Source organism: Zophobas morio, unplaced genomic scaffold (genome assembly GCF_036711695.1).
Source record: "Zophobas morio isolate AGI-343-1 ecotype UQ-CSIRO unplaced genomic scaffold, CSIRO_AGI_Zmor_V1 ptg000469l, whole genome shotgun sequence".
Classification (NCBI taxonomy): Eukaryota; Metazoa; Arthropoda; class Insecta; order Coleoptera; family Tenebrionidae; genus Zophobas; species Zophobas morio.
The window spans coordinates 194,437-209,357 of NW_026972572.1; the positions used below are offsets into that span (position 1 = coordinate 194,437).

The window sequence follows — 14,921 nt, forward strand, 5'->3', positions numbered from 1 at the left end:
TGATGGTTCTGAGCCACCAAACACACTTAAAGCATGCAGAATCGACTCAGAATAGGAAAAGGAGACGTTTAGGTCAATTTTATGCATTCTGGCGTTCGTAGATACAAGAAAACTGTTAAAATTCTTCAGAAACGTCACTTTTGAAGTGTTTTCTTGTACTTTTAAGCCAATCAGATACCCTACGGGCTCGGAAAGTGCAACGAAACCATCAAATTTTAGCTAGAGACTGTATTTTTGTCGATTTTTATTGAATTTGAACTATATTTCAACGTTTTTTGATGGTTCTGAGCCACCAAACACACTTAAAGCATGCAGAATCGACTCAGAATAGGAAGAGGAGACGTTTAGGTCAATTTTATGCATTCTGGCGTTCGTAGATACAAGAAAACTGTTAAAATTCTTCAGAAACGTCACTTTTGAAGTATTTTCTTGTACTTTTAAGCCAATCAGATACCCTACGGGCTCGGAAAGTGCAACGAAACCATCAAATTTTAGCTAGAAACTGTATTTTTGTCGATTTTTATTGAATTTGAACTATATTTCAACGTTTTTTGATGGTTCTGAGCCACCAAACACACTTAAAGCATGCAGAATCGACTCAGAATAGGAAAAGGAGACGTTTAGGTCAATTTTATGCATTCTGGCGTTCGTAGATACAAGAAAACTGTTAAAATTCTTCAGAAACGTCACTTTTGAAGTGTTTTCTTGTACTTTTAAGCCAATCAGATACCCTACGGGCTCGGAAAGTGCAACGAAACCATCAAATTTTAGCTAGAAACTGTATTTTTGTCGATTTTTATTGAATTTGAACTATATTTCAACGTTTTTTGATGGTTCTGAGCCACCAAACACACTTAAAGCATGCAGAATCGACTCAGAATAGGAAAAGGAGACGTTTAGGTCAATTTTATGCATTCTGGCGTTCGTAGATACAAGAAAACTGTTAAAATTCTTCAGAAACGTCACTTTTGAAGTGTTTTCTTGTACTTTTAAGCCAATCAGATACCCAACGGGCTCGGAAAGTGCAACGAAACCATCAAATTTTAGCTAGAAACTGTATTTTTGTCGATTTTTATTGAATTTGAACTATATTTCAACGTTTTTTGATGGTTCTGAGCCACCAAACACACTTAAAGCATGCAGAATCGACTCAGAATAGGAAAAGGAGACGTTTAGGTCAATTTTATGCATTCTGGCGTTCGTAGATACAAGAAAACTGTTAAAATTCTTCAGAAACGTCACTTTTGAAGTGTTTTCTTGTACTTTTAAGCCAATCAGATACCCTACGGGCTCGGAAAGTGCAACGAAACCATCAAATTTTAGCTAGAGACTGTATTTTTGTCGATTTTTATTGAATTTGAACTATATTTCAACGTTTTTTGATGGTTCTGAGCCACCAAACACACTTAAAGCATGCAGAATCGACTCAGAATAGGAAAAGGAGACGTTTAGGTCAATTTTATGCATTCTGGCGTTCGTAGATACAAGAAAACTGTTAAAATTCTTCAGAAACGTCACTTTTGAAGTGTTTTCTTGTACTTTTAAGCCAATCAGATACCCAACGGGCTCGGAAAGTGCAACGAAACCATCAAATTTTAGCTAGAAACTGTATTTTTGTCGATTTTTATTGAATTTGAACTATATTTCAACGTTTTTTGATGGTTCTGAGCCACCAAACACACTTAAAGCATGCAGAATCGACTCAGAATAGGAAAAGGAGACGTTTAGGTCAATTTTATGCATTCTGGCGTTCGTAGATACAAGAAAACTGTTAAAATTCTTCAGAAACGTCACTTTTGAAGTGTTTTCTTGTACTTTTAAGCCACGGGCTCGGAAAGTGCAACGAAACCATCAAATTTTAGCTAGAAACTGTATTTTTGTCGATTTTTATTGAATTTGAACTATATTTCAACGTTTTTTGATGGTTCTGAGCCACCAAACACACTTAAAGCATGCAGAATCGACTCAGAATAGGAAAAGGAGTCGTTTAGGTCAATTTTATGCATTCTGGCGTTCGTAGATACAAGAAAACTGTTAAAATTCTTCAGAAACGTCACTTTTGAAGTGTTTTCTTGTACTTTTAAGCCAATCAGATACCCAACGGGCTCGGAAAGTGCAACGAAACCATCAAATTTTAGCTAGAAACTGTATTTTTGTCGATTTTTATTGAATTTGAACTATATTTCAACGTTTTTTGATGGTTCTGAGCCACCAAACACACTTAAAGCATGCAGAATCGACTCAGAATAGGAAAAGGAAACGTTTAGGTCAATTTTATGCATTCTGGCGTTCGTAGATACAAGAAAACTGTTAAAATTCTTCAGAAACGTCACTTTTGAAGTGTTTTCTTGTACTTTTAAGCCAATCAGATACCCTACGGGCTCGGAAAGTGCAACGAAACCATCAAATTTTAGCTAGAAACTGTATTTTTGTCGATTTTTATTGAATTTGAACTATATTTCAACGTTTTTTGATGGTTCTGAGCCACCAAACACACTTAAAGCATGCAGAATCGACTCAGAATAGGAAAAGGAGACGTTTAGGTCAATTTTATGCATTCTGGCATTCGTAGATACAAGAAAACTGTTAAAATTCTTCAGAAACGTCACTTTTGAAGTGTTTTCTTGTACTTTTAAGCCAATCAGATACCCTACGGGCTCGGAAAGTGCAACGAAACCATCAAATTTTAGCTAGAAACTGTATTTTTGTCGATTTTTATTGAATTTGAACTATATTTCAACGTTTTTTGATGGTTCTGAGCCACCAAACACACTTAAAGCATGCAGAATCGACTCAGAATAGGAAAAGGAGACGTTTAGATCAATTTTATGCATTCTGGCGTTCGTAGATACAAGAAAACTGTTAAAATTCTTCAGAAACGTCACTTTTGAAGTGTTTTCTTGTACTTTTAAGCCAATCAGATACCCTACGGGCTCGGAAAGTGCAACGAAACCATCAAATTTTAGCTAGAAACTGCATTTTTGTCGATTTTTATTGAATTTGAACTATATTTCAACGTTTTTTGATGGTTCTGAGCCACCAAACACACTTAAAGCATGCAGAATCGACTCAGAATAGGAAAAGGAGACGTTTAGGTCAATTTTATGCATTCTGGCGTTCGTAGATACAAGAAAACTGTTAAAATTCTTCAGAAACGTCACTTTTGAAGTGTTTTCTTGTACTTTTAAGCCAATCAGATACCCTACGGGCTCGGAAAGTGCAACGAAACCATCAAATTTTAGCTAGAAACTGTATTTTTGTCGATTTTTATTGAATTTGAACTATATTTCAACGTTTTTTGATGGTTCTGAGCCACCAAACACACTAAAGCATGCAGAATCGACTCAGAATAGGAAAAGGAGACGTTTAGGTCAATTTTATGCATTCTGGCGTTCGTAGATACAAGAAAACTGTTAAAATTCTTCAGAAACGTCACTTTTGAAGTGTTTTCTTGTACTTTTAAGCCAATCAGATACCCTACGGGCTCGGAAAGTGCAACGAAACCATCAAATTTTAGCTAGAAACTGTATTTTTGTCGATTTTTATTGAATTTGAACTATATTTCAACGTTTTTTGATGGTTCTGAGCCACCAAACACACTTAAAGCATGCAGAATCGACTCAGAATAGGAAAAGGAGACGTTTAGGTCAATTTTATGCATTCTGGCGTTCGTAGATACAAGAAAACTGTTAAAATTCTTCAGAAACGTCACTTTTGAAGTGTTTTCTTGTACTTTTAAGCCAATCAGATACCCTACGGGCTCGGAAAGTGCAACGAAACCATCAAATTTTAGCTAGAAACTGTATTTTTGTCGATTTTTATTGAATTTGAACTATATTTCAACGTTTTTTGATGGTTCTGAGCCACCAAACACACTTAAAGCATGCAGAATCGACTCAGAATAGGAAAAGGAGACGTTTAGGTCAATTTTATGCATTCTGGCGTTCGTAGATACAAGAAAACTGTTAAAATTCTTCAGAAACGTCACTTTTGAAGTGTTTTCTTGTACTTTTAAGCCAATCAGATACCCAACGGGCTCGGAAAGTGCAACGAAACCATCAAATTTTAGCTAGAAACTGTATTTTTGTCGATTTTTATTGAATTTGAACTATATTTCAACGTTTTTTGATGGTTCTGAGCCACCAAACACACTTAAAGCATGCAGAATCGACTCAGAATAGGAAAAGGAGACGTTTAGGTCAATTTTATGCATTCTGGCGTTCGTAGATACAAGAAAACTGTTAAAATTCTTCAGAAACGTCACTTTTGAAGTGTTTTCTTGTACTTTTAAGCCAATCAGATACCCTACGGGCTCGGAAAGTGCAACGAAACCATCAAATTTTAGCTAGAAACTGTATTTTTTAGATTTTTATTGAATTTGTACTATATTTCAACGTTTTTTGATGGTTCTGAGCCACCAAACACACTTAAAGCATGCAGAATCGACTCAGAATAGGAAAAGGAGACGTTTAGGTCAATTTTATGCATTCTGGCGTTCGTAGATACAAGAAAACTGTTAAAATTCTTCAGAAACGTCACTTTTGAAGTGTTTTCTTGTACTTTTAAGCCAATCAGATACCCTATGGGCTCGGAAAGTGCAACGAAACCATCAAATTTTAGCTAGAAACTGTATTTTTGTCGATTTTTATTGAATTTGAACTATATTTCAACGTTTTTTGATGGTTCTGAGCCACCAAACACACTTAAAGCATGCAGAATCGACTCAGAATAGGAAAAGGAGACGTTTAGGTCAATTTTATGCATTCTGGCGTTCGTAGATACAAGAAAACTGTTAAAATTCTTCAGAAACGTCACTTTTGAAGTGTTTTCTTGTACTTTTAAGCCAATCAGATACCCTACGGGCTCGGAAAGTGCAACGAAACCATCAAATTTTAGCTAGAAACTGTATTTTTTGTCGATTTTTATTGAATTTGAACTATATTTCAACGTTTTTTGATGGTTCTGAGCCACCAAACACACTTAAAGCATGCAGAATCGACTCAGAATAGGAAAAGGAGACGTTTAGGTCAATTTTATGCATTCTGGCGTTCGTAGATACAAGAAAACTGTTAAAATTCTTCAGAAACGTCACTTTTGAAGTGTTTTCTTGTACTTTTAAGCCAATCAGATACCCTACGGGCTCGGAAAGTGCAACGAAACCATCAAATTTTAGCTAGAAACTGAATTTTTGTCGATTTTTATTGAATTTGAACTATATTTCAACGTTTTTTGATGGTTCTGAGCCACCAAACACACTTAAAGCATGCAGAATCGACTCAGAATAGGAAAAGGAGACGTTTAGGTCAATTTTATGCATTCTGGCGTTCGTAGATACAAGAAAACTGTTAAAATTCTTCAGAAACGTCACTTTTGAAGTGTTTTCTTGTACTTTTAAGCCAATCAGATACCCTACGGGCTCGGAAAGTGCAACGAAACCATCAAATTTTAGCTAGAAACTGTATTTTTGTCGATTTTTATTGAATTTGAACTATATTTCAACGTTTTTTGATGGTTCTGAGCCACCAAACACACTTAAAGCATGCAGAATCGACTCAGAATAGGAAAAGGAGACGTTTAGGTCAATTTTATGCATTCTGGCGTTCGTAGATACAAGAAAACTGTTAAAATTTTTCAGAAACGTCACTTTTGAAGTGTTTTCTTGTACTTTTAAGCCAATCAGATACCCTACGGGCTCGGAAAGTGCAACGAAACCATCAAATTTTAGCTAGAAACTGTATTTTTGTCGATTTTTTATTGAATTTGAACTATATTTCAACGTTTTTTGATGGTTCTGAGCCACCAAACACACTTAAAGCATGCAGAATCGACTCAGAATAGGAAAAGGAGACGTTTAGGTCAATTTTATGCATTCTGGCGTTCGTAGATACAAGAAAACTGTTAAAATTCTTCAGAAACGTCACTTTTGAAGTGTTTTCTTGTACTTTTAAGCCAATCAGATACCCTACGGGCTCGGAAAGTGCAACGAAACTATCAAATTTTAGCTAGAAACTGTATTTTTGTCGATTTTTATTGAATTTGAACTATATTTCAACGTTTTTTGATGGTTCTGAGCCACCAAACACACTTAAAGCATGCAGAATCGCCTCAGAATAGGAAAAGGAGACGTTTAGGTCAATTTTATGCATTCTGGCGTTCGTAGATACAAGAAAACTGTTAAAATTCTTCAGAAACGTCACTTTTGAAGTGTTTTCTTGTACTTTTAAGCCAATCAGATACCCAACGGGCTCGGAAAGTGCAACGAAACCATCAAATTTTAGCTAGAAACTGTATTTTTGTCGATTTTTATTGAATTTGAACTATATTTCAACGTTTTTTGATGGTTCTGAGCCACCAAACACACTTAAAGCATGCAGAATCGACTCAGAATAGGAAAAGGAGACGTTTAGGTCAATTTTATGCATTCTGGCGTTCGTAGATACAAGAAAACTGTTAAAATTCTTCAGAAACGTCACTTTTGAAGTGTTTTCTTGTACTTTTAAGCCAATCGGATACCCTACGGGATCGGAAAGTGCAACGAAACCATCAAATTTTAGCTAGAAACTGTATTTTTGTCGATTTTTATTGAATTTGAACTATATTTCAACGTTTTTTGATGGTACTGAGCCACCAAACACACTTAAAGCATGCAGAATCGACTCAGAATAGGAAAAGGAGACGTTTAGGTCAATTTTATGCATTCTGGCGTTCGTAGATACAAGAAAACTGTTAAAATTCTTCAGAAACGTCACTTTTGAAGTGTTTTCTTGTACTTTTAAGCCAATCAGATACCCTACGGGCTCGGAAAGTGCAACGAAACCATCAAATTTTAGCTAGAAACTGTATTTTTGTCGATTTTTATTGAATTTGAACTATATATCAACGTTTTTTGATGGTTCTGAGCCACCAAACACACTTAAAGCATGCAGAATCGACTCAGAATAGGAAAAGGAGACGTTTAGGTCAATTTTATGCATTCTGGCGTTCGTAGATACAAGAAAACTGTTAAAATTCTTCAGAAACGTCACTTTTGAAATGTTTTCTTGTACTTTTAAGCCAATCAGATACCCAACGGGCTCGGAAAGTGCAACGAAACCATCAAATTTTAGCTAGAAACTGTATTTTTGTCGATTTTTATTGAATTTGAACTATATTTCAACGTTTTTTGATGGTTCTGAGCCACCAAACACACTTAAAGCATGCAGAATCGACTCAGAATAGGAAAAGGAGACGTTTAGGTCAATTTTATGCATTCTGGCGTTCGTAGATACAAGAAAACTGTTAAAATTCTTCAGAAACGTCACTTTTGAAGTGTTTTCTTGTACTTTTAAGCCAATCAGATACCCTACGGGCTCGGAAAGTGCAACGAAACCAACAAATTTTAGCTAGAAACTGTATTTTTGTCGATTTTTATTGAATTTGAACTATATTTCAACGTTTTTTGATGGTTCTGAGCCACCAAACACACTTAAAGCATGCAGAATCGACTCAGAATAGGAAAAGGAGACGTTTAGGTCAATTTTATGCATTCTGGCGTTCGTAGATACAAGAAAACTGTTAAAATTCTTCAGAAACGTCACTTTTGAAGTGTTTTCTTGTACTTTTAAGCCAATCAGATACCCTACGGGCTCGGAAAGTGCAACGAAACCATCAAATTTTAGCTAGAAACTGTATTTTTGTCGATTTTTATTGAATTTGAACTATATTTCAACGTTTTTTGATGGTTCTGAGCCACCAAACACACTTAAAGCATGCAGAATCGACTCAGAATAGGAAAAGGAGACGTTTAGGTCAATTTTATGCATTCTGGCGTTCGTAGATACAAGAAAACTGTTAAAATTCTTCAGAAACGTCACTTTTGAAGTGTTTTCTTGTACTTTTAAGCCAATCAGATACCCTACGGTCTCGGAAAGTGCAACGAAACCATCAAATTTTAGCTAGAAACTGTATTTTTGTCGATTTTTATTGAATTTGAACTATATTTCAACGTTTTTTGATGGTTCTGAGCCACCAAACACACTTAAAGCATGCAGAATCGACTCAGAATAGGAAAAGGAGACGTTTAGGTCAATTTTATGCATTCTGGCGTTCGTAGATACAAGAAAACTGTTAAAATTCTTCAGAAACGTCACTTTTGAAGTGTTTTCTTGTACTTTTAAGCCAATCAGATACCCAACGGGCTCGGAAAGTGCAACGAAACCATCAAATTTTAGCTAGAAACTGTATTTTTGTCGATTTTTATTGAATTTGAACTATATTTCAACGTTTTTTTATGGTTCTGAGCCACCAAACACACTTAAAGCATGCAGAATCGACTCAGAATAGGAAAAGGAGACGTTTAGGTCAATTTTATGCATTCTGGCGTTCGTAGATACAAGAAAACTGTTAAAATTCTTCAGAAACGTCACTTTTGAAGTGTTTTCTTGTACTTTTAAGCCAATCAGATACCCTACGGGCTCGGAAAGTGCAACGAAACCATCAAATTTTAGCTAGAAACTGTATTTTTGTCGATTTTTATTGAATTTGAACTATATTTCAACGTTTTTTGATGGTTCTGAGCCACCAAACACACTTAAAGCATGCAGAATCGACTCAGAATAGGAAAAGGAGACGTTTAGGTCAATTTTATGCATTCTGGCGTTCGTAGATACAAGAAAACTGTTAAAATTCTTCAGAAACGTCACTTTTGAAGTGTTTTCTTGTACTTTTAAGCCAATCAGATACCCTACGGGCTCGGAAAGTGCAACGAAACCATCAAATTTTAGCTAGAAACTGTATTTTTGTCGATTTTTATTGAATTTGAACTATATTTCAAAGTTTTTTGATGGTTCTGAGCCACCAAACACACTTAAAGCATGCAGAATCGACTCAGAATAGGAAAAGGAGACGTTTAGGTCAATTTTATGCATTCTGGCGTTCGTAGATACAAGAAAACTGTTAAAATTCTTCAGAAACGTCACTTTTGAAGTGTTTTCTTGTACTTTTAAGCCAATCAGATACCCTACGGGCTCGGAAAGTGCAACGAAACCATCAAATTTTAGCTAGAAACTGTATTTTTGTCGATTTTTATTGAATTTGAACTATATTTCAACGTTTTTTGATGGTTCTGAGCCACCAAACACACTTAAAGCATGCAGAATCGACTCAGAATAGGAAAAGGAGACGTTTAGGTCAATTTTATGCATTCTGGCGTTCGTAGATACAAGAAAACTGTTAAAATTCTTCAGAAACGTCACTTTTGAAGTGTTTTCTTGTACTTTTAAGCCAATCAGATACCCTACGGGCTCGGAAAGTGCAACGAAACCATCAAATTTTAGCTAGAAACTGTATTTTTGTCGATTTTTATTGAATTTGAACTATATTTCAACGTTTTTTGATGGTTCTGAGCCACCAAACACACTTAAAGCATGCAGAATCGACTCAGAATAGGAAAAGGAGACGTTTAGGTCAATTTTATGCATTCTGGCGTTCGTAGATACAAGAAAACTGTTAAAATTCTTCAGAAACGTCACTTTTGAAGTGTTTTCTTGTACTTTTAAGCCAATCAGATACCCTACGGTCTCGGAAAGTGCAACGAAACCATCAAATTTTAGCTAGAAACTGTATTTTTGTCGATTTTTATTGAATTTGAACTATATTTCAACGTTTTTTGATGGTTCTGAGCCACCAAACACACTTAAAGCATGCAGAATCGACTCAGAATAGGAAAAGGAGACGTTTAGGTCAATTTTATGCATTCTGGCGTTCGTAGATACAAGAAAACTGTTAAAATTCTTCAGAAACGTCACTTTTGAAGTGTTTTCTTGTACTTTTAAGCCAATCAGATACCCAACGGGCTCGGAAAGTGCAACGAAACCATCAAATTTTAGCTAGAAACTGTATTTTTGTCGATTTTTATTGAATTTGAACTATATTTCAACGTTTTTTGATGGTTCTGAGCCACCAAACACACTTAAAGCATGCAGAATCGACTCAGAATAGGAAAAGGAGACGTTTAGGTCAATTTTATGCATTCTGGCGTTCGTAGATACAAGAAAACTGTTAAAATTCTTCAGAAACGTCACTTTTGAAGTGTTTTCTTGTACTTTTAAGCCAATCAGATACCCTACGGGCTCGGAAAGTGCAACGAAACCATCAAATTTTAGCTAGAAACTGTATTTTTGTCGATTTTTATTGAATTTGAACTATATTTCAACGTTTTTTGATGGTTCTGAGCCACCAAACACACTTAAAGCATGCAGAATCGACTCAGAATAGGAAAAGGAGAAGTTTAGGTCAATTTTATGCATTCTGGCGTTCGTAGATACAAGAAAACTGTTAAAATTCTTCAGAAACGTCACTTTTGAAGTGTTTTCTTGTACTTTTAAGCCAATCAGATACCCAACGGGCTCGGAAAGTGCAACGAAACCATCAAATTTTAGCTAGAAACTGTATTTTTGTCGATTTTTATTGAATTTGAACTATATTTCAACGTTTTTTGATGGTTCTGAGCCACCAAACACACTTAAAGCATGCAGAATCGACTCAGAATAGGAAAAGGAGACGTTTAGGTCAATTTTATGCATTCTGGCGTTCGTAGATACAAGAAAACTGTTAAAATTCTTCAGAAACGTCACTTTTGAAGTGTTTTCTTGTACTTTTAAGCCAATCAGATACCCTACGGGCTCGGAAAGTGCAACGAAACCATCAAATTTTAGCTAGAAACTGTATTTTTGTCGATTTTTATTGAATTTGAACTATATTTCAACGTTTTTTGATGGTTCTGAGCCACCAAACACACTTAAAGCATGCAGAATCGACTCAGAATAGGAAAAGGAGACGTTTAGGTCAATTTTATGCATTCTGGCGTTCGTAGATACAAGAAAACTGTTAAAATTCTTCAGAAACGTCACTTTTGAAGTGTTTTCTTGTACTTTTAAGCCAATCAGATACCCTACGGGCTCGGAAAGTGCAACGAAACCATCAAATTTTAGCTAGAAACTGTATTTTTGTCGATTTTTATTGAATTTGAACTATATTTCAACGTTTTTTGATGGTTCTGAGCCACCAAACACACTTAAAGCATGCAGAATCGACTCAGAATAGGAAAAGGAGACGTTTAGGTCAATTTTATGCATTCTGGCGTTCGCAGATACAAGAAAACTGTTAAAATTCTTCAGAAACGTCACTTTTGAAGTGTTTTCTTGTACTTTTAAGCCAATCAGATACCCTACGGGCCCGGAAAGTGCAACGAAACCATCAAATTTTAGCTAGAAACTGTATTTTTGTCGATTTTTATTGAATTTGAACTATATTTCAACGTTTTTTGATGGTTCTGAGCCACCAAACACACTTAAAGCATGCAGAATCGACTCAGAATAGGAAAAGGAGACGTTTAGGTCAATTTTATGCATTCTGGCGTTCGTAGATACAAGAAAACTGTTAAAATTCTTCAGAAACGTCACTTTTGAAGTGTTTTCTTGTACTTTTAAGCCAATCAGATACCCTACGGGCTCGGAAAGTGCAACGAAACCATCAAATTTTAGCTAGAAACTGTATTTTTGTCGATTTTTATTGAATTTGAACTATATTTCAACGTTTTTTGATGGTTCTGAGCCACCAAACACACTTAAAGCATGCAGAATCGACTCAGAATAGGAAAAGGAGACGTTTAGGTCAATTTTATGCATTCTGGCGTTCGCAGATACAAGAAAACTGTTAAAATTCTTCAGAAACGTCACTTTTGAAGTGTTTTCTTGTACTTTTAAGCCAATCAGATACCCTACGGGCTCGGAAAGTGCAACGAAACCATCAAATTTTAGCTAGAAACTGTATTTTTGTCGATTTTTATTGAATTTGAACTATATTTCAACGTTTTTTGATGGTTCTGAGCCACCAAACACACTTAAAGCATGCAGAATCGACTCAGAATAGGAAAAGGAGACGTTTAGGTCAATTTTATGCATTCTGGCGTTCGTAGATACAAGAAAACTGTTAAAATTCTTCAGAAACGTCACTTTTGAAGTGTTTTCTTGTACTTTTAAGCCAATCAGATACCCTACGGGCTCGGAAAGTGCAACGAAACCATCAAATTTTAGCTAGAAACTGTATTTTTGTCGATTTTTATTGAATTTGAACTATATTTCAACGGTTTTTGATGGTTCTGAGCCACCAAACTCACTTAAAGCATGCAGAATCGACTCAGAATAGGAAAAGGAGACGTTTAGGTCAATTTTATGCATTCTGGCGTTCGTAGATACAAGAAAACTGTTAAAATTCTTCAGAAACGTCACTTTTGAAGTGTTTTCTTGTACTTTTAAGCCAATCAGAAACCCAACGGGCTCGGAAAGTGCGACGAAACCATCAAATTTTAGCTAGAAACTGTATTTTTGTCGATTTTTATTGAATTTGAACTATATTTCAACGTTTTTTAATGGTTCTGAGCCACCAAACACACTTAAAGCATGCAGAATCGACTCAGAATAGGAAAAGGAGACGTTTAGGTCAATTTTATGCATTCTGGCGTTCGTAGATACAAGAAAACTGTTAAAATTCTTCAGAAACGTCACTTTTGAAGTGTTTTCTTGTACTTTTAAGCCAATCAGATACCCAACGGGCTCGGAAAGTGCAACGAAACCATCAAATTTTAGCTAGAAACTGTATTTTTGTCGATTTTTATTGAGTTTGAACTATATTTCAACGTTTTTTGATGGTTCTGAGCCACCAAACACACTTAAAGCATGCAGAATCGACTCAGAATAGGAAAAGGAGACGTTTAGGTCAATTTTATGCATTCTGGCGTTCGTAGATACAAGAAAACTGTTAAAATTCTTCAGAAACGTTACTTTTGAAGTGTTTTCTTGTACTTTTAAGCCAATCAGATACCCTACGGGCTCGGAAAGTGCAACGAAACCATCAAATTTTAGCTAGAAACTGAATTTTTGTCGATTTTTATTGAATTTGAACTATATTTCAACGTTTTTTGATGGTTCTGAGCCACCAAACACACTTAAAGCATGCAGAATCGACTCAGAATAGGAAAAGGAGACGTTTAGGTCAATTTTATGCATTCTGGCGTTCGTAGATACAAGAAAACTGTTAAAATTCTTCAGAAACGTCACTTTTGAAGTGTTTTCTTGTACTTTTAAGCCAATCAGATACCCTACGGGCTCGGAAAGTGCAACGAAACCATCAAATTTTAGCTAGAAACTGTATTTTTGTCGATTTTTATTGAATTTGAACTATATTTCAACGTTTTTTGATGGTTCTGAGCCACCAAACACACTTAAAGCATGCAGAATCGACTCAGAATAGGAAAAGGAGACGTTTAGGTCAATTTTATGCATTCTGGCGTTCGTAGATACAAGAAAACTGTTAAAATTCTTCAGAAACGTCACTTTTGAAGTGTTTTCTTGTACTTTTAAGCCAATCAGATATCCAACGGGCTCGGAAAGTGCAACGAAACCATCAAATTTTAGCTAGAAACTGTCTTTTTGTCGATTTTTATTGAATTTGAACTATATTTCAACGTTTTTTGATGGTTCTGAGCCACCAAACACACTTAAAGCATGCAGAATCGATTCAGAATAGGAAAAGGAGACGTTTAGGTCAATTTTATGCATTCTGGCGTTCGTAGATACAAGAAAACTGTTAAAATTCTTCAGAAACGTCACTTTTGAAGTGTTTTCTTGTAGTTTTAAGCCAATCAGATACCCTACGGGCTCGGAAAGTGCAACGAAACCATCAAATTTTAGCTAGAAACTGTATTTTTGTCGATTTTTATTGAATTTGAACTATATTTCAACGTTTTTTGATGGTTCTGAGCCACCAAACACACTTAAAGCATGCAGAATCGACTCAGAATAGGAAAAGGAGACGTTTAGGTCAATTTTATGCATTCTGGCGTCCGTAGATACAAGAAAACTGTTAAAATTCTTCAGAAACGTCACTTTTGAAGTGTTTTCTTGTACTTTTAAGCCAATCAGATACCCTACGGGCTCGGAAAGTGCAACGAAACCATCAAATTTTAGCCAGAAACTGTATTTTTGTCGATTTTTATTGAATTTGAACTATATTTCAACGTTTTTTGATGGTTCTGAGCCACCAAACACACTTAAAGCATGCAGAATCGACTCAGAATAGGAAAAGGAGACGTTTAGGTCAATTTTATGCATTCTGGCGTTCGTAGATACAAGAAAACTGTTAAAATTTTTCAGAAACGTCACTTTTGAAGTGTTTTCTTGTACTTTTAAGCCAATCAGATACCCTACGGGCTCGGAAAGTGCAACGAAACCATCAAATTTTAGCTAGAAACTGTATTTTTGTCGATTTTTATTGAATTTGAACTATATTTCAACGTTTTTTATTATTATTATTATTATTATTATATGTTAGTATGCTCTACAGGTTAAAACCCAATTACAGAACATACACACAACATGCCATCATTAAGTAGGTTTATAAATATTTCACATCTATTAGTCTTAATTGATTAGGATTTGTATTAAATAGATCTACAGTCCTTTGTGCAGAATTACCCAATCTCAACATGTTATACATAGGTGAGAATCGTAGAAAATCGGTTCGAGGTGTGGACATGTAGAACACATTGTGCACTCTGGTTGCAAGAAAACGTTTATTAATATGGAATTCAATTTGATATAACAGATCTGAACAGTTTATTTTAAAATTTAAGATTTTATATAAGAAGTACACAGTGGTAGTTTTATATCTATCAGATAAACTTAAAATAGAAAATCTTTCAAGTAGCTTAGATTGTTCAACTCCTAAAGGAGGATATACACTATCTTCTCTGAAGCAAATATATTTTAAAAAACGTCTTTGAACTTTTTCCAACATATTTGCATACTTCTTTTGATAAGGAAACCAAACAATATTTGCATATTCGATTATACTCCGAATGCACGTCCTATATATATGCAACA

At 35.2% G+C, this 14,921-nt stretch overlaps 1 protein-coding gene across 1 annotated transcript in view; it reads left to right on the forward strand.

Moving 5' to 3' along the window:
* Positions 1 to 14,578, forward strand: part of LOC135120979 (uncharacterized) — a 51,357-nt gene extending 36,779 nt beyond the window's left edge. Inside the window, exons 4-5 of the mRNA XM_064045297.1 lie at positions 14,401 to 14,427; positions 14,508 to 14,578. Coding sequence (XP_063901367.1) covers positions 14,401 to 14,427; positions 14,508 to 14,578 — 98 coding nt within the window. The remainder of the gene's footprint in view (positions 1 to 14,400; positions 14,428 to 14,507) is intronic.
* The last annotated feature ends 343 nt before the right edge of the window (positions 14,579 to 14,921 follow it).